This window comes from Halichoeres trimaculatus, unplaced genomic scaffold (genome assembly GCF_033239565.1).
Source record: "Halichoeres trimaculatus isolate MK-OKI-2021-1 unplaced genomic scaffold, fHalTri1.1 fHalTri1_scaffold_19, whole genome shotgun sequence".
Lineage (NCBI taxonomy): Eukaryota > Metazoa > Chordata > Actinopteri > Labriformes > Labridae > Halichoeres > Halichoeres trimaculatus.
The window spans coordinates 21,184,363-21,204,502 of NW_027437197.1; the positions used below are offsets into that span (position 1 = coordinate 21,184,363).

A 20,140-nucleotide genomic window follows, 5' to 3' on the forward strand; every position below is an offset into this window, starting at 1 on the left:
GCTTCTCACATTTTTATTCTTCACATTGAAACCCAGCCATGTGGAAGTCTATGAAATTTAAAGCTTTTAGTATTTATATCTTTTTTTAATATTTCTCTACTAAAGAAAAAGCACAGGGACACTCTGCAGAGTCTGAAAGTGAAACACTTTTACGAACCAGTGATTTCAGGAGGGTTGTCTGTCTCCAGGAAAAAAAAAACCTGCATTGCTTTCATCTGCAGATAATTGACCCAAAAAGGATTTTTGCAGACTATATAGAACACTGAACCTTTGAAACTGGGTAAATTGCATACAGCTAATGTGCTATCCAAGCAGGTCATCTGAGGTCTGAATCACACCGGCAGAAAGCACTGCTTTCATTACCTCCAACTTTTGCTACATCTGAGAATGAAAAGGAGAATTTTGAAGAGCTGAGATGAGGTATTATGAAGACAGGGGCATTGACAGTCACTGACAATGTTTGGAAAAATTGCAGGAGAGAGAGCCTTAGCGCTTCTGGACAGGTTCTTACTGAATGCTGATACTAACATCCTCTCTTTCTGTGCACTGGAAAAATCTGATGCATTATTCATATCTTTATCAAAGTAATCATACTGATCAGATTCTCTTATGCTTCTTAAACTGACATAAGCGTATTCAAACAATATGACCATATGTCAGTCCTGTCTGTGTTAATACGAGTCATACTGTAAAGGGGACTCCAGACTGTTGAAGAGCTAAGATCTAAGATCGAACCATTGAATCCCGCATATCCAAATTTTTACGCTGCAAAAAAAGGAAATCTTGTCAAGTGTTTTTGTCCTATTTTCAGCAGAAAATGTCTTTTTAGACTCAACATGAGCCACATTCACCTGAATAGTCCAGAAAATGACTCGTTTCAGGTTATCTAAAGACAAAAATGAACTCTGAATTGCTTGTAACAGGTAAAAAAAAATAATCTGCCAATGGGAAAAGAGTAAAGTTACTTGTATCAAGACATTACTCTAGTTTCAAGCAAATTTTCCAAAAAAAAAAAAAAAATAAATAAAATCTTGTCTCAGTGGCAGATTTTTTTACTTGTTACAAGCAAATCAGACCTCACTTTTGTCTTCAAGTTACTTGAAATAAGACATTTTTCTAGGCTGATAAGCAGAATGTGGCTCATATGAAGTATAATAAGAAAAATTTTACATAAAATAAGACAAAAACACTTGATAAGATATCAAGTTTTTTGCAGTGTTCACTGCACTAAAATATATATTTAGCATTTCTTCAAGCTCCCAATCAGACACAGCAATTTTAAGACAATCTCTATGGAGGACCCAAATGTTGTTAAATTTGCCCAAAGCTATCACAAAAGTAGGCCATAATCACAGAAAGGTTCACGTTCAGATGATGCATAATACATCGAGTTCATGATCAGAGCTCTGGAGTGAGCAACATTCAAAATGGCAAACACATGCCTCCTTATTTAATACACACACTGATCCTGGAAGTAGCTTTGATTTCAAGTTTTGCCTCAACCTAACTGAGCACTGTGAAGGTGGACTGGAGTTCAGGAAGGTTAAAGAAGGTTAAAGAAAATGGCAAAAAGTGCAATCTGAATAAACACGAATTCTTACACTGCAAAGATTCAAATCCTACGCTTCATGCTCATTTTAAGGCCTGGCGTTGATTCAGAGTCCTCTGGTGAACAAGCAGAAAAACAAACATATGAGAGTTGAGGTTTGAATTCTACACACATGAAAACTGAGGGGATAAACCTTCATACACACACTAACACACTCAGGCACTGACTCCAAACAACTACAGCTCACAGTCACACCCAGGACTTCTCACTATTAGACAAAAGACAATGAAGTCTTACTACCATATCCTGCACAGATAAAAGAACCTCCCATTGTTTCAAATCATCATCTGCTCTGCAACCTTCCATCGTGCAGTGATAGACTTTTACAAGAGAGAGACTTAAAGATGAAAGACAGTCTGTACTTTACTTGTCATAACTGATTATCAGTCAAAGAAATGACTCTCTCTGACAGGTTTGTAGCTTATGTTCTCCCCCTGGTGACACAATGATGAACTGCAGGTATGAAACAGGCTTCTCTGAGCGTTATGAGCTGGATTATCACACTGAGGGGACAAAAACAAAGAATTATAGGCAGTTATTTTCAGGTTCAGAACAAGACTCTAAGATTTGATTTTCTCATTTGGATGGAGGATTATTATGTTCGACTTTGAAAGTGATTGTGATTTATTTCTCTTTTTAAACATCCAGTCAATTCTTCTCTTGAACAAGACCATGTCATTTCTTTTTCTTTCTTTCTTTCTTTTTTTTTTCTTATTAAAAATGCCGACCACATTTGAAATATAAAGCCAGTTTTGGAATATTGAAAAAAGTTTTATTTTGGAATGACTTTGTGTCTAAATTGATTTCAGATCAGGGGGATTTAAATACAGGTTTAAAGTTGTTTTGGTTTTCTGTTGACTTTTAATTGACAAAAAAACAATCGTTTGAATTGAAAGAGCAGAAAACAAAGAGAAAGAACTAGACATCAGAGTTCTTATTTTGTAGATTCAGACATTTTTTCAATGTAAATTAAAGTCATTTGATATCAGCCTACTAATCTACCAAAAATATTTCTCCTTCACCCCCTGATCTGCAACTATGAAACACTTAAATACTCATTTTTACATCAGAGATAGTGTTGTATTTACATGTTAAGGTCATATTAGATTTAAGACTGACTCATCTTGAAGCCACAAAGCAAACGGAATGAAAATAATTTAATCTTTACATTCATAAAAGTTGTAGGGGACCGTAATTAAGGCAATTTAACCTCTGTTAACACATAAAGGTCTGAGAGTACAGATGAAAAGGGAAATACTTGTGCACTACTTTTGTTTTAGGAAGCATAGTTACAAATTAAATTAAATATCATATATTATTTTTATAACTTCTATATGAGTATTTTGGTAAAATATAGAAATTGTTTTATGTGCTGCATCAGAACTGATGAGTATACCTTTGTATCTGAACAGGTCGACATAATCACAGATCTTGGCTTCACTCCTGGAGGCGCAGCTGCTCAACCTGTGAATCTTAATCGTGATGCAGCAGGCGTTTAGAAGGAGCTGTTGCCCAGGAGAAACAATCTCAGATTGCCTGCCTCCCTCTTAATCGCTCACTTGCTCACTCAGCATCTCTCCAGAAATGCCCCCCCTCCACACACACACGCACACACACACACACACACACACACACACACACACACACACACACACACACACACACACACACACACACACACACACACACACACACACACACACACACACACACACCTACATTCTCACACTGACGCACACACACACGTCCTCACACTTGGGTGCTCTGCAAACAGCAGCAGCGCTCTGTGAGCAGGTCAATAGGCGTATCACTGCATTTCTCTAATTGAGCCCCTGATGAGGAGCTTCCTGAGCACGCTGTCTTTGAGCGTCGATAAACAGACGGGCTTGCACACTAATGCAGTCCTGCTGCTTGTCACACAGCGTCAGAGTACAGCTTGTGACATGAATTAAACACATCTTTCAAATCAGGACATGTGCATCTAAATGTGTATCCAAAAAAGTGAAAGCCAACCATGAAGCATCTGGACAATGGGCCTGTCTTCTTCTCCCTTTTTTAGTTTGTCAGCGTATTTTCTTCTTTGCCATTAACTTAAGGACACAAGTATCATATCTTAGCAGGAACAGAGATCTGGTTATCTTAGCTCCCATTCCTTCACAATGTGCATGATCAAAACACCAGATAAGACCTGTTTGTTTGTGGAAGGGTTCCGCTTTTGTTTAATCTACTCTGCACTATCCTTACATGCCCTCCTTTCCAAGCCTGCAGCCACTGCATGATCAAAACAATATAATATACTGTATACAGCGATTTCTTTATGGTCTGGCTTAATGCTGATGCATTTGTGTTGAGAAAGAAAAGCCCAATCCCATCAAGACACAAAAAAATTATCAAAAATTTTGAACATAGTAAAAAAAAAAAAAAGATTATTTTAACAGTCTTTCACAGGGTGCTAAAGAGCTGCACGTTTCAGAGTTTCTGTCTGTGTGTGAAAGCTTCTGCACAATATAAGACAATTAAAGTCTGGATTTTTATGATTTTTATGATTTATGATGTGAGTCTCTTCAGCAAAAGGAAATTAAAATCAATAAAAAAGCAACACCAACCCCACTCCCTTCAGATTCATTCAACACTTTCAGCCCAGAGGTTTCTGTATGAGATTAAACCACACTCAAACCTACCAGCCTGTGCATCACATGTCAAGACAACACGAGATTAATTTTGAAAAATGAGATAAGAAAGAGGGTGGTGGAGGTGATGGGTCCCTGAGTCCATTCAAATGCTCCAAATGACTCTGAATGTAGTTTAGGCTCACAGGCCACGGTCTGTTAAGTGTATAACATAATAGTCTCACCTCAGGGTATCTGCTCTTGGTTTTTAAGTTTAATAATGCATAAAGTTTCAATCATCACACAGTGTGACCTTGTCACGGGTACTACAGGATGGACACACCTCTGCCCTTGATTTATGCTGAGAATTAATGAATAAAGTCATATAGGCATGAAAAGACAGGCAGGTCGTCAGTAATGTTCTCTCTACTGTACATCGTGTGAGGGGGAAGGTGTCCTTACAGGGACAATGAAACACTGATTTAATGTCTGAGCCTGTGATGCAGCATCTGTCCTTAATACAGAGCACCTTTTCAGTTTTTTATGTTTTTTTTTTTTTCACTTTATTGATTGTATTGAGTATGAATTAAAAATAATGATTTGTGTTACCTGAATGTTTAATTTAAGTTAGTCACAGACTGGAAAGGCTGATTGTTTATTAAGAGGCTGTAAAATTTTGGACCACTTTAACTTCTTTGTGTAGCAGAGAGCACTTTGACCATGTGGGAGGGAAAAGGCCAATGAGAAGCAGGTAAGACCACAGCTTCTTTCCATGCCTCCTTAGACTCTGTGGGGCTCTGGTAAGAGTGTTTTTTTTATGTGTGTATATATTTTAACTGTGTGGTTTTGTAGGGGTGCGGACACCCTGAGTTGTATGAAAATCATTGTAATCTTGGGGGTCTGTCATTCCCTTAGGATAAAAAAGGTGATTCAGAAAGGGGTGTTGACGAACTGCAATTAAGAGGTACACATTTAGCATTTTAATTAAGGTTGGTTAATGTCTGTCCATGTTGATGTGCTTTGTCTTTTTAAGTTTATTTTAGTTGTTTTTAGATTTGATTAATGTTAGATTTGCTCTTTTGAGTATTTGCCAAGCTTTTTGTTGTTTTGTTTGTTTTTTTTTCCTTATATTTGAGAGTTTTAACTTCTGTCTCCTTCTGTTTCTAGTGCTGCAGCTGTTGGCCTTCATTCCCCAGTGTGATTGGAAAACTGGGAGTTCCCTCTCTGTCGATGCACTTTGGGTTTGTGGTTGCACTTTCCCTTAATAGTGCGGTGACTCATTTATGAAATATGTCAAAGTTTTATTTTTTGGTTAAATTCTCATGTTTAGATTTGTTCATGGTCAGCTTCTGTGCTATAATACATCTGTCTGTCCTCCATTCGTTTTAGTAAACTTTTAATAAATGATAATAACCCGCGTTGTCTGTTGCATGCTCTCCACTGAAGCCCCTGTGCTGTTTAATACTGTCCATATTACATTTGTACGCGCTGTACATGGAGTTTTTGTTTGTTTGTTTGTTTGTTTGTTTTTTTTACTCATAAGCAACACTGTGTTTGCTCAAAGAAATGCATCAAATGCATCAAGGGAAGTGGAGAAAAACAAAAACTGCATGTGGATATAAGTGTAAACAATGGAGGGTTGTTTCAAGGATACAGCCAATGTGTTTTTCTGATTTACACTGGACTTTCAGAGAGTGTTTGCAAGATTCCACTGGGCAATTGTGAGTCAAAAAGTATTGATTAGTAAGTTTTGCAAAAAAAAACAAAAACATTGAAATGTACAGTAGAGGTGCCAAAGCCAAAACAAAACAAAACAAAACAATCCAAAGTTGCATCAGCTTGCTAGATAATGCTTGTCATATTTTATTTATATAAAGCCCTGTAAAGTAAGTTGAGCTAGAAATAAAGTTGACAAAGTGATAGACCAACTCCAAACTGCAGATGTGTAAAGAGCTACAATCATTTGACTGTAGTTTATCTTTAAGCAGACTCTGACAGTCTCTTTACTACAGACCAAAGTGAGGCCTTTCCCACACAGCTTGTTTTATTACACTGACAGACTAAAACACCCAGTTTACAATGATGAGAAACAGAGGGAGGTGGTAAATAACTTTTGGAACAAATCTTATTTTTTGTGTTTAAAAGTATAAAAACGGATTGGTTATTCATCAGAGTAGAAGCAGACAACTTTTCTTTTGATGGTCAGAATGATTACTCAGATAACTTTCCTAAAACTTTCATTCTTGGAGAGGTGCAGTAGTTGAATTCCAATATGACATCTCTCATGTTAAATGGTCTTAAGATATAAACAAACTGTACGTGAACGCAGCTCTCTCCATGTAAGGATCTGAAGCAGTGTAAAGCAGCTCCTGGAGAGAATAAATCTCTGAGACACACTTTATTCTGTTAAATTAAGCAGATTAACAGATTGGCTCTATTTGTTCAAAGTCACTTTTTCCCCCAGAGTAAATTCTGTGTTTTTACACACTGCATATTCTCACCAACAGCAGGCAACGAAGTAAAAGTTAGCTTTCCAATCATCTATTGCGCGTGCGTGATTGCGCGTGCCTAGATGCTGGACGCGCTCGTGCGTCAGTTAGGAATCAAATGGGCGGCTCCTCGACAGAAACAGACCGGACCCAGTCTGCTGATATGGGACCTTTCAGATTGAGATGATTATCTGCTGAATTTCCTGACAGTCTCTGAGAACAGTTTGGGTTTTTACTTTATCCGCACCGTCGCCGCGGTGAGTACACTTTCTGTTAAAACTTTGGTCAGTGCAGCTCAGGAATCACTATTTCATGATAATTTGGGGTCTTTACTCCGTCGTGTATAGTAGTTATCAGCATTGGCATCCTCAAATTATTTATTTTTATTTATTTATTTATTTATTTTGTAAAGAAGCCACTAAGATCAGAAATATCGATGCTTTAATGTTTGACTTTCATTAATGTAGATTTTTCACGTTAGAGCTACTCAATTAGCCTACATATATTACACTTTATTTAAGGTAGCTTATAGCAATTGTCAAAATTAAACAGCTGTATGTTTGGGCTGTAAATAATTACATGTAAAGTAAAGCTAATAGCGTTGTGTCTGGTAAGTTAAATTTTATTTTACTATTGCATAAAGTAAATAAATGTAAACTCTCAAGTAGGCCCTCCTTAAGAAAGTAGGTTCAGTTCTTTGCTATTTTTCTTTCTTCAAACAGTGATTATGTTGTTGTTGCTGATGTTTGTTAATGTTTATTTCAAAAGTTATCCTCATATTCTTCACATATTAACCTATCAGCCAACATCTTCTCTGAAGGGGATTTACTCCTTACTGTTCTTATCTTGCTCCTCTGTTTCCTTTTTTAAAATCTTTTATCACTCTAGACATGAAAGATTTCTGGAAGCCTCCGTGTGTGTCATTAAACAAGATGTGCAACTTCTCTAATTTCTATTCCATCAACATTTTAAATATTGTCTTCTTCCCCCTCTTGTTGTCTGGTTATTCACTGACATTGTTTAAAACTCATATAAACATTCCTGGGCTCTGTGGAGATGCCTGCTGTTAGGACTCACTTGCGTGACAGCTACTTCCTGCATCTGAAAGCTGAGAGTGAGGATGAACGTAAGCTCTTAAAATCTCTCCTACTCACCCCAGGATGTGTTGTTTTTTTTTTTGCAGGGTAAAATGGCGATGATTTCAGGGTTCATCTTTCTGTGCATGCTCCAAGCTGTAATTCCTCAAGGTCTGACGCCTCGAGGACCTCGACCGGTACCTGGGCCAGGGGACAGTCCTGGACCTACTCAGCCCCCTGTAGATTGTTTAAGTGAGTTACATAAATATTTCCCAGACAGATATGACCAATCTTCCTTTCTGATGTGTGCAGGAACTCATACCAGAGAAACTAAACTACGTATTTAGCTTTATGTTCTCTTCTCCAGCTCGTATCGTGGACTGTCCTGTCAAAGTCTTTTTCACCATCGACACTTCAGAGACCATCGCCCTACATGAGCCCCCACCAGGAGAGCTTGTGAAAAAAATTAAAGAGTTCACCACAATCTTTGCTCAGAAGTTGGTTGATGAAGAGTACAAGGGCCAAATCAGGATCATATGGTCCCTGGGAGGCCAGAACTTCTCCCAGGATCAGTTTATCTTCAGCGAGTTCACAACCAGAGAGAACTTCATCACAAACCTCAGAGGGGTCCAGTACAAGGGCAAAGGCACCTTCACCGACTGTGCCATCAAAAACATGATGCAGCAGTTCGACCACTACCAAACAGACACAGATGTCCTATTCTCTGTGTTCATTACGGATGGTCATGTGACAGGAAGTCCATGTGGGGGGATAAAGGCGATGGCAGACAAGTCAAGAGAGCGTGGAATCCTTACTTTCTCAGTAGCAGCGTCGAGAAACATTAATAAATTAGGGATGAGTGAGATCGCCAGCTCCCCTGCTGGTCTGTACTGGGACGATTACCTCGTCGTGGATGTTGAACACGGGCGGTCAAGAATAGTGGTTGAAACCATCGATCGAATTATAAAAGCCATGGTACTCTGAAGTCTTTCATTCTCCCTGCCTTAAATTTTCATTCATTTCAGATACAGCATCACTGGTTGGATCTTTGACCTATTATTGTTTTTTTTTCTTTGCAGAAATATCAAGCCTATTTAAAAGTAAGAACAACTGCACAACTATTGTTGAATGTCTAAGTTTAGTGATATGATGATGATGGAATTGAAATTGAAGTAACCTCTCTGTCTTTGTCTAGTTTTGATGAGTTTGATGCATGCACATTCATTTTTTGCTATTGCAGTGTTACAAGCCTCGATGTGTTCAGACTCGTGGGACACCTGGACCAGGTGGGCCCCGAGGTCCAAAAGTGAGTACCTTTCAAATATTTTTTCCTAATGCTGCTTGTCAAGATTTTCTCTTTAAATTTCAATGTTTCGTCCAACTTTAGGGTCTAAAAGGAGGAAGTGGTCAACACGGGCCAAAGGGTCAAAAGGGTCATAGTGTAAGGAGAAATTATAATCATGGTGACACCTAAAATCAATTTTTTGCAATGAAAATTATAAACAAATATTCTTATATTTCAGGGTGATCCTGGCATTGAAGGTCCAATTGGACAACCTGGTCCAAAGGTTTGCTGAGGCCCACTGATGGGGGATTATGTTTCTTTTATTATTCATTTAAGTTTGTTTTGCTTCTATGAAGTGTCTTTTTCCTGTGCTTTCTTTTTTGTGCTCTTTTACAGGGTATGATTGGATTCAAAGGTGAGAAGGTGAGACATTAATCTTCCAATACTCATTTTCCCCTTCATCTTTGAAACTGTATGAAGGACTGCTTGGATTCACGCCTCTGCTTTTCCTCAACAGGGTGAAATTGGAGCAAATGGAGCAAAGGTAAAAAAATAAAAATAAAAGAAAGCTTCTAACACTGGGCTCGAATGCAGATTTGATTTAAATATCCATTTTCTTCCCCCACTGTCAGTGTTTGTGAACGGTGGTTAACCTTCTGTCTCTTTTGCTGTTTAAACTTTTAAGGGCCTGGGAGGAGAATCTGGCAGGAATGGAACTGACGGCCAAAAGGTAAGTCTTCATTTGTTAAAGCAAAATTAGGAGTTTACTATGACTCTGATCTTTACAACATGCTAACTTTATGGTTTTATCGTGGATGATCTTCAGGGACAAATGGGCCGGATTGGAGCTCCTGGTTGTAAAGGTGACCCAGGTGACAAGGTGCGTCTTGTTAGTTGATAACATGAAAATATGTGGTGAATGTTTTTTTTTTCTTTACATCATTTACAACACACACATTTTTTCTTTTTAATTTCAGCTGATTTGAGAATATTTATCTTTTGTTGCATTGTCTGTTGTAAAGCTCAGTTTTGTTTCCAAATCCAACAGCCACATTGATATGATGATTAATTTACTGGTTTACTCAGCAACTCATTGTTGTCATCAAGACATTGTAATATTCTGCCTGCCTGTGAAACTAAAAACTATTTAAAATTGTCCTGTCTGTGAAAAAGCAAGTCTCTTAATGTTTTGTATTTCTTTAGACATTTTCTAATATTATAAAGACTAGTTTCTTTCTTACTGTTTGTTCTTTAATGTCTGTTAAATTTACAAAAGGCTTTAGAACAGGTAAGTTGTCTTAATTGTACTGAATTGAAGTGTATCATTTTGAATTTGTCTTTTAAAGGGAACAGATGGTTATCCTGGAGATGTTGGTGAACCTGGAATCCGCGGGGAAAATGGAGCAAAGGTCTGTTAAATATCACAGCTATCATGATTTTTGTCTACTTTTTGACCTTTTTTAAGGAAAAAAAACATTACTTACTAGAAGTCTGGCTACACAAAGATTAAATGGATAACTTACAATTAGGGTAGGGAATCAAAAAATTGTTCCTGTTGAGAATCGATAAGAATTGTTTCAATCCATCAATATCGTTAGTCTTTGTGCTTAATGATTCTCTTATTGGTTCTTTACACTATGCCAGAGCTGCATGACCTTACATGGCTAGTCTGCAACAGCATTCGGCGCTCAGCATTTAGATACCGTTTTCCAAGAAAACTGTAAAAGGGTTTCCAGCTTGAAGTTTTACTGACGAACTGGACACACAAAGAAATGTATATTACTCTCTCACAAGAGATTCCTATTCAATATATTTAACATGGCATAAATCTCCTTATTTACCAAAAACAATATAAACAAAATAGTGCTAGCTTGATGCTAATGTATTTGGAAAATTGTGTTGATTATGCTAGCAATTGGCATGTCGGTATAACTTCAGCATCAGAGTAGAATTTCAACTTTCATCACAGAGGCACATCACAGTTACTCTTTTTAAACAGTACTAAGAACTCCAAATGTCAGAGTACTTTAAGGCAAATGAAAGAAAAATGATGTGCAGGCTCATGGCTGACTTCATTACTGCGACAAGGTTTCAAATGGCTTAGAATAATGCTATAACCACTCTGAGACACTAGACGGCATACCTGAGTCAATACTATTTTACAAAACGAGACATATCCAGATCCAGTGACCATAGCATAAATGCCAGAAAAATAAAACATATCAATAAATCAAATAAAATAATTTTATTTTTCACTTGGAGCTCTAAATTCAAACCAGTTGTGGTGCTGGGGGTAAAGTTAAAGGTACACCAAAGTTACTTAAAGTTTTCTACTCTCTGATGAAGAGACATGATGGTGAATGTAAAGGATTGGTTAAATGGTGGAGGGACAAGGCCTGATTATTCTGAGTTTGTAAACGTATTTAACATCGCTAAAAGAAGCTGGTTTGGTGGATTATATCATGCCATTTGAATCTTTCAGCTTTCATTGAGTCCAAACCTGGATATACAAACTTTAACATCTCCCTCTGAGGAGCTTCTGAGCGTCTCTCCAAACAGGAAACTGATTTATAAGCCAAGTTAGTTTGTAATCATTTAAACAGACTTTGCTTTTGCTAGCAGGTTAGCTTGTTAGACCTGTGCGCTCACTGTGCAAACATGACTCAGCCACAGAAGCTACAGCTGCACCACTTAGTATCCAAAGATAATTTGTTCATCAATCTACTAAAGTGAGGCACTGGTTAGCAACATGAGAACTCTAAACAGTTTGGATAATATGCCTGAGTTTACACTTAGCAAACTGCAGTTAGCCGTGTCTGTGCTGAGGGGATGACTCAGAGGAAGCATTTTGGTTGGTCAGTCGTTGCAAATGTTTAAGTGAAAAACGTCTCAACTTCCAGATGTTCTGTTTAATGTGAGGAATGTTTAACCATCGGTCAGTCGCGATGTGTCGTGTCTCATGTCTCCAGTGGGTCTGTATATAGATGATGGCTGATGGCTGTTTTGGTCGGGGACAAACTGTTTAAAAACAAGATAGACAAACACCAAACAAGACAAATAGGTATGTGGTGTCTTCTAGCTTTCGTGTCATCTGTCACGTTTGTTTGATTGTTTGTTATTTTAGGGTGACGCAGGCCTTCCTGGAAAGTCAGGTCCTCCTGGTCCTCTTGGTGAGATAGGTTCAAAGGTAAATCTTCTATAGAAACGAAAGAAAAGTTGGTAGAAACTGAGGATTGTTGTCACCAAGAGGGAAAATCCCAGAACTGACCTTTTGACTCATTAGGGTGAAAGAGGAAATCCTGGAACTCCAGGGCTACCAGGAAGACGGGGAAATCCGGTACTGAGCAAATTTATCATCATAAAAGCCTGATATTAAAACACTATCTGTTAATTAATGTCACTGATAATGATCGATTACCTTTTCACAGGGGAATCCTGGAGCTCCTGGGAAAAAAGGCGAACGGGTATTTCAACTCTTTCTTTCTTTTTTTTTTTTTTTTTTTAATTTATCCTATTTTTTTGTTTTTTGACAAAGGAGACAAAAGAATCAAGAATATGTTTTTAACTATTGTAAATAACTGTAATCTATTGAATATGAACAGGGCAGGAGAGGAGACCCTGGAACAAAAGGAGGACAGGGTCCAGATGGGCTTAAAGGAGAAAAGGTGAGTTCAACATTCAGAAATAACTCGTATTACTGATCAAAGTTTTTTCTTATTGGATTCATTTTCAAACTCAAATAGAGAAATTCAGGAATCGATGGTTAAGGTTGTTGAGACTTTGAGAACAAAAAAATTGTGTTTTGGGCAAGTGAAATATGAAGCCAGCTTGGCGTGTCCACTTGAGACTGGCTTTGATAGCACCAGGAGCTTCATACACATCCAAACAAAGAAGCCCATGCTTCCAGCCCTATACAGGAACAGTTTTAATCTGAGTACTTAATATCTCTACCTGCACACACTCTATGAGAGGGTAATTTCTCAGTAACTTACTAGTTTGGGGTATTTTTGGTTGCCCACTGTTAGGAGGAGGCTAAAGGCCTAACTTCACATCTTTTGCCCGTTAGTCAGCCTTTTAATGTCAACTCCAACACAATTCACATTTAGCAGATGATAAATCATTTACACAAATCTTAGGTTATTATGTTTGACCTGTATTGATCATTCACATCTGTTATCAGGTGTTAAGGATTTAAAGATTACGGTCAGCTAAGATAAGTTTTAAGAAAGAGCACGCGAGATAGAGTGATAACTTCGATTTATCAAGCTTGACTGACTGGCAGTGGAAAACAAAGGGCTGTACTTTTGGTTTGTTGCTTTAAGAGCAGTTTCTGTATCAAAGAACAATCTGGTTAAGATCAAGAAAATCAAAACAACAGAATTTGATTTGTCTCTTGAAAAACTAGCTCAAAGGAACTTAAGGGATAGTCATTGGCGTGTTATATTAAAAGAAAAATTATTCGCTGAGAAACACTGAAGAGTCAAACCGTATTTCTCAACAGCCATAAAGAAAACCAGGCTCATGGGATTTGAACCTCTCTCTGGGGTTTTTTCTTACAGAGGAAAGTGTAAACACTTCCTGGCTGAGTGTAATTAGACTGTGCTGCCATGGGACATTTCTTCACTGGAATCCAAAGGAATTCATCTCGTAATTCATTAGAATCATGTTGTTTCCTGTTTGTGTTTGTTGAAAAATAGTACAGTGAAAATGCTGACACTTTCATCTGTTTTCCAGGGTGAACTAGGGGAACTGGGAGCGAGAGGTGTTCCTGGGGAAGATGGACAGAAAGGCGCAAAGGTGAAGGGATCATGTCGAGGGAGGACTTTTGGCAGAGGGGTGTTTCTAAAAGTTTCCTAAAAGTTCAGCAAGAAATGAAATAATGGGAAGTTGGCTTTCATGTTCTGGGTTTCCTGCCAAAACAGCCTGAGCCAATCCTGTTATCATGATCACACACTCTCTCATCTAACACAAACACACATTCCTCACAAATACGTCTGAACTGAGTTTACACCAGCAGTGAAAATGTTCAGTTTGCTGTTGGAGAAAAGGTGATTCATGTTTGATCTCTTTTAGGGGGATGTAGGACTGCCTGGACCGAGGGGTCGTGCAGGGGAGCCTGGGAGTCCTGGAGGAGATGTGTGTGCTTTGTAACATCATAACTATCAATGCAGAGTGCTCTGTCATGGTTGTGTTTTGTGCAGATGCTTAAGATGATGACTTTTAATTAGGAGTTTTTTTTATGGTTTTAGGGCAGTGTGGGAGATGCTGGAGACCCTGGACCAAGGGGCGACCCAGGGCTGCCAGGACCAAGGGTTGAGTGAAGCTTTAAAATCACTTTATCTCACAAAATAATGCAACTTAGGTTGGAATTTTGATTGTTTGTTTCCTACTTAAGGGTGATCCAGGAAGACCAGGATTTAGCTATCCTGGACCAAGAGGACCCACAGTAAGACTGCTCCCATTAACTCTCTATACTCACACATTTTAAAGTCTTGATTCTGAAGCAGCTCTGTGATTTATCAGGGAGACAGAGGTGATCCTGGAAGAAGAGGGCCGAGGGGCGGAAGAGGTACATGCGGAGCCAAAGGAGAAGCTGGAGATAAGGGACCTCCAGGACAGCCTGTAAGACTCACTGTAAAACCTTCAGGAGAGATTTCAATCTACAAGTAGAGTAAGAAAGCAAATGGTTCCAAAAAATCATCTATAGCAGCTCAGTGGGTTTCCAGCAAAAAAAAGTTTCATGTTCACAGACCTCAAAGGAATATAGTAACTTATATGTATTCTTCCCTGGAACCAGAAAAAGTTAATATACTGGTTGTTCTGGCTAAAAACCTGTGGGCTACAGAGATCTGTAGTAGAATGACTGAAGCTGGCAGAGCTGTACCCCTTGTTCACTTTAAAGCAATACTCCAGGATGGAACAAGTTGGGTCCTATCACAAGGTTTAGGACAGAAATTACCCCCCAGCAGTGTTTTTGTGCAGCAGAAGCCCAGAGCGCTCGCAGCCAAGACTCCCTCCCTGCTCCTCTGCCGGTTTCCTCTGCACTCAGACGGGGCCATATTTTACTTGACCAAAAACACAAATAAAAGGACTCCCACAGAAAAATCTGATATCTGTCTGCATTCACGCTTTATTTAGAGAATTTTCAGCGCATTACGTTCACACAAAAACACCGCTAAATAAGGCTCTAGTTCTCATCATGTCTCTTCGTCCTGGCAGACTACCTGTATTTGTTTATATCTGGCACGCCGCGTGCGCGGACTGATACACTAAGCGGCGAGTGTCTTGTAGCCAGCTGTGGCTCTGCAGCGGAGGTAGCACCATTTTACGACACGATGAGAACTAGAGCCTTATTTAGCGGTGTTTTTGTGTGAAAGTAATGCGCTGAAAATTCTCTAAATAAAGCGTGAATGCAGACTGATATCACATGTTTTCGGTGGGAGTCCGTTTATTTGTGTTTTGGTCAAGTAAAATATGGCCCGGTCTGAGTGCAGAGGAAACCGGCAGAGGAGCAGGGAGGGGGTGTTTGGTGCGTGTGCTCTGGGCTTCTGCTGCACAAAAACACTGCTGTAGGGGTAATTTCTGCCCTAAACCTTGTGATAGGACCCAACTTGTTCCATCCTGGAGTATCACTTTAATCTGTATGGTCTGTTACTCTCACTGACAACTGGGATCAGTAAAATTTCAGTGTTTCTTTTTCTTTTTCAATCAAAGAGTGCAGGAAATATTTATTTATATGTTGACAGTATCCTTTGTCATGTTGATAAGACTATAGAATGATTTATTGCCTGTGTTTAGTGAATAATGCAGAAGATAAACGTCTCCCAAAAGAATTGCATGCTAAATCGCAATATTGGTCCAAACATATCGCAATCAGATTATTTTCCAAAACTCAGAAGTTACTTGGGATTCGACTTTATGCAAAAGTTAGGCTTTCTTCTTGAATGTACAATAATTGTATAAAGACATGAGCTGAAAACCTTGTTGACAGATAACGCATCAATTAATTATAAAAAATGTGCACTGCATCTTTTCATTGATGCCACAACTAAAATTAAAATTTGGGGAAACTAAAACTTTAATTACTAATGTTTTTTTTAACTTTTCTGAATATAAATGACTGAAATACTCAAGAGTATATAGATATATTATAGTTTTATTTTATGCGCAGTAATGAGAAGAAAAGCAGAATTCTTCTCTAGTTGAAGTTAGAGTTTCTGAGGCAGAGGGCAGGGAGAAAGATATGACTTCCAAAAAGGAGTAATGCTATGCAGAGATGAGTCATTTTGCCTGAAAAAAATGTTTTTGGTGTGTGTGTGTGTGTGTGTGTTTGTGTGTGTGTGTGTAGGGGGAACCAGGTCATCCAGGTGAGCCAGGAGTGCGAGGACCCAGAGGCGAACCTGGACCTGATGTAAGCAACAGCAGAAGCATTCAAATAATGACTCCACCATGCATGCAAATTTAAGCTCTTGCTGAATTTCTCTCCCTGTGTGTGTGTGTGTGTGTGTGTGCGCGCGCAGGGAGGCCCAGGGCCAGAGGGCGATCCTGGCCTCACTGTGAGTATTCTTTAAAAAGCATTAGTTATAAGAACACTGTATTATTTATCACTCCAGTCCTTGGTTGTCTTACTTCAACCTGCATACCTGTCACTACAGGACTGTGATGTCATGACATACATCAGGGAGACATGTGGATGTTGTGGTGAGCAAAGACCCCAACAAAGCCAATACAGCTTCATTATTCAGTTTCTTCTGCGGGCTCATCTCTTCTCTTTTTCCCCTTCAGACTGTGAGAAACGCTGTGGAGCTCTGGACATCGTGTTTGTAATCGATAGCTCAGAGAGTGTGGGGCTGACAAACTTCACCTTGGAGAAGAACTTTGTTATCAACACCATCAACAGGCTGGGGTCTATGGCCAGCGACCCTGCGTCAGTAACCGGTACAGCTGAGGAAGAACCAAAACAGAGCGCAGATGTCCTTAAAATGCTTTTGCAGACACAGTTTCAAGTGACACGAGTAGAGGCTGCCATAAAAGATTAACAGTTTCCAACGAGTGAATCACATAATCCAAAACTAAACATACAGTCACAGCCAAAACATTTGGACAGGGGCTCACGCTTCATTAAAACTCTGACTGCACATGGCAGCAGTTTGTAAGTGTTGTACATTTTCAGCCTTCGAATAGTCCATCTGAAAATGGGGATTTAATTTTAGATGATGTGAGCGTCAAAGCAAACTGTACGCCACTAAGAAGTCTTGCAAACAAAATGCAGGCACTGTTTAACTGGATAAAAATATCATTCACCAAATATAAAAACAGGCACAAGTTGGATTAGAGATTTCATTCAAAGCACAGGTATCACTTATGTATATACATGAAAGTAGTCCTCAACAAATGCAGTGAATGATACTTACTTCTTTCAGGTACCAGAGTTGGAGTTGTCCAGTTCAGTCACAACGGGACCTTTGAAGCCATTCGTCTTGACGACCCAAACATTAACTCCATGTCCGCCTTCAGAACAGCTGTAAAGAACCTTCAGTGGATTGCTGGAGGCACCTTCACACCCTCAGCTCTGAAGTTCGCCTATGATCACCTCATCAGGGACAGCAAGAGAGCCAAAGCCAGAGTGTCTGTAGTGGTGATCACGGATGGCCGATTCGACCCACGTGACGATGAAGAGTTACTGAAGTACCTCTGCAGCGACAGCCAGGTGGTGGTGAACGCCATCGGGGTTGGTGATATGTTTAAGAAAAAGCAGGATGATAACATCTTGGAGTCGATAGCTTGTGACAAGAGCGAGCGGGTTTCTCCGATGAACAATTACATCGACCTCGTGGCAGAAGACTTCATAGAAAAGATGGAGACGGTGCTGTGTCCTGGTAAGTCTGCTCCTGCAGCACTGATCAGTGAAAGTCCAGAACCTTCTGACATGTCCTGTAACTTCTGTTTTGTTTTTCTACTCAGCGCCAGAGATTGTGTGCCCTGATCTACCTTGTAAAGAAGGTAGGAGCTTTTTACAGATCATAATTTCTTCATTGTATTACTGGTATTAAGTTTGACGAGTGGTTTGTTTGTTTCTGTTCCTACAGAACCTGATGTAGCTCCATGTGTCCAGCGGCCAGTGGATTTGGTATTCCTGCTTGATGGCTCGGAGCGCCTTGGGATTGAGAACTTCCGGTATGTCCGTGAATTTGTTGCAGAGGTGGCGAACAGGCTCACATTGGCCCAGAATAAGACTGACCGTATGCGAGCTCGCTTGGCACTATTAGAGTTCGGCAAAGAAAACGAGAAGCACCTTGCCTTCTCTCTCACACATGACCCTGCGATGATTGCGGATGGCATAGCTCGTCTACCTTATTTAGATTCCTCCTCCAGCGTGGGGCCCGCCATCTTACACGCCATTGACGAAATCCTGGGTAGAGGAAACGCCCGCAAGACGAGACGGACCGCAGAGGTTTCGTTCATTTTCATCACAGACGGTATCACTGACAGCAGGAACCTGGAGGAGGCCGTAAGCGCCATGCGTGGGGCGCAGGTTGTCTCCGTGGTGATGGCCACAGGAGATGATGTGGATAAAGAAGTCCTGAAAAAGCTGGCGATGGGTGACGAGGACGCTATCTTTTTAAGCAAAGACTTCTCAGGTCTGACCAGGTCCAGGTTGTTTGACCGTTTCATCAAGTGGGTGTGCTAAAGATATGGTGTGGATGCTGACACCATGACGGTGCTATTGCTGTCAGCTTACGTATGAACAGTGCTCAGTTATGTTGCTTCTACACACTGTACAATTTGCTTGTTAAAGGGGACATATCATGCTTGTTTCTCCTTTTCACTATGCCAGACTAGGATGCCTGTAAAGCATTTCTGCCCTCAGTACAAGTCATTTAGTTCCTTCATTGCCCCACGATAGCGTTCTCAATATCCTCATTTTAAGCCATTCTGAAGATCTCGTTGAAACGCTCCGTTTGGAGAATGACCTCCAGTAACCTCACAACATCACAGCCCTTTGTGCTCTGATTGGTCAGTTCTATCAGAGGGGCGGAGGGGGTAGGGCCAGGGGGCGGTTTTTGCAGCATGGTAGTATTTACAAAATCGCCACATTGAATGGAGCAGACCGAGCGAGTTTGCTGTTTGCCAGAACATCACCGTAAGGCATTGATAGCACTAATAAAATGGCAGAGTGTAGGATACGTCCTTTTGTATTGGACCCCGAGTCAGACCCGGACGGTTCTGCAGCTCAGGAGGAAGAAAATCCACCTCGATACAGATCATCTCAGGACGCTTCAGTGTGTGAGTCAAACCGGTACTGTAACATGTATAGTTTATACGTGGAAATATAGGCAGACTTCACCAATAAACCATTTCTACAACAGGGCTCCATCCTGCTCCTTCACTTTTCTCTGTCTGTTTTATCCATCATGCTGAAAGTGTAGTCTAAAGATTGTCTCTACCGTCAGTTCCTCACTATGTTATTACCGCAGCATTATTGTGGTCCAGGTTCACAGTCCATGTCAGAACAAGCATGCAAATATCACAGTCTCACAAGTATTACGACGTCTGCTAAAACTACAGTGTTTTAACGGCTAATTCACCATATAAAGCCGAGCTGCTCAGCAGAGCAGAGTCCCTGCATCCAGCTCTCAGTCAAGTTAGCCAGAGCTGGTAGGGAGCTTTATTTATACTCAGCTCTTGGTGGGTGTATCCCTCGTTGGCGGTTTGTGTGACATCACAGAGGAGAAGCTGCTTTATTAGATTACTCCAATAAAAAGAGAGGATCCTCGTGTCGTCACGAAGGTCAAAATCTTGAAGCCAAATGGCAATGACTTATTTTCAGAGGCATCAAATCTTGTTCTAGGATATCAGAAAAAATACAATATCTCATTTTTTGAAAATTCAGGGGGTGTAAGGTCTTGTTTTCAACTTTATTATTTTATATGCAAGTATTAAATCAGGGATCAGCATGATATGTCCCCTTTAAGTCAGTATCCCTTCACCACACTTGTCAGGAAAACTGTATTCAGCTCCAGATTTTTATACAAAAAAAATATCATATGAGTCGATCATTTGGAAAAAGA

At 39.8% G+C, this 20,140-nt stretch overlaps 1 protein-coding gene across 1 annotated transcript; it reads left to right on the forward strand.

The window, feature by feature from the left end:
* The first annotated feature begins 6,577 nt into the window (after window positions 1-6,577).
* Window positions 6,578-20,131, forward strand: LOC141808108 (collagen alpha-2(VI) chain-like). Its single transcript, XM_074694476.1, has 28 exons — window positions 6,578-6,964; window positions 7,891-8,035; window positions 8,151-8,758; window positions 8,863-8,883; window positions 9,024-9,089; window positions 9,171-9,224; window positions 9,307-9,351; window positions 9,465-9,491; window positions 9,586-9,612; window positions 9,754-9,798; window positions 9,895-9,948; window positions 10,415-10,477; window positions 12,193-12,255; window positions 12,352-12,405; window positions 12,497-12,532; window positions 12,671-12,733; window positions 13,803-13,865; window positions 14,142-14,204; window positions 14,318-14,380; window positions 14,464-14,514; window positions 14,592-14,690; window positions 16,417-16,479; window positions 16,589-16,624; window positions 16,724-16,769; window positions 16,854-17,006; window positions 17,492-17,947; window positions 18,033-18,071; window positions 18,158-20,131. Exons 2-28 carry the CDS (start codon window positions 7,897-7,899, stop codon window positions 18,757-18,759), a joined length of 3,099 nt encoding a protein of 1,032 aa, XP_074550577.1. The 5' UTR covers window positions 6,578-6,964; window positions 7,891-7,896; the 3' UTR covers window positions 18,760-20,131.
* The last annotated feature ends 9 nt before the right edge of the window (window positions 20,132-20,140 follow it).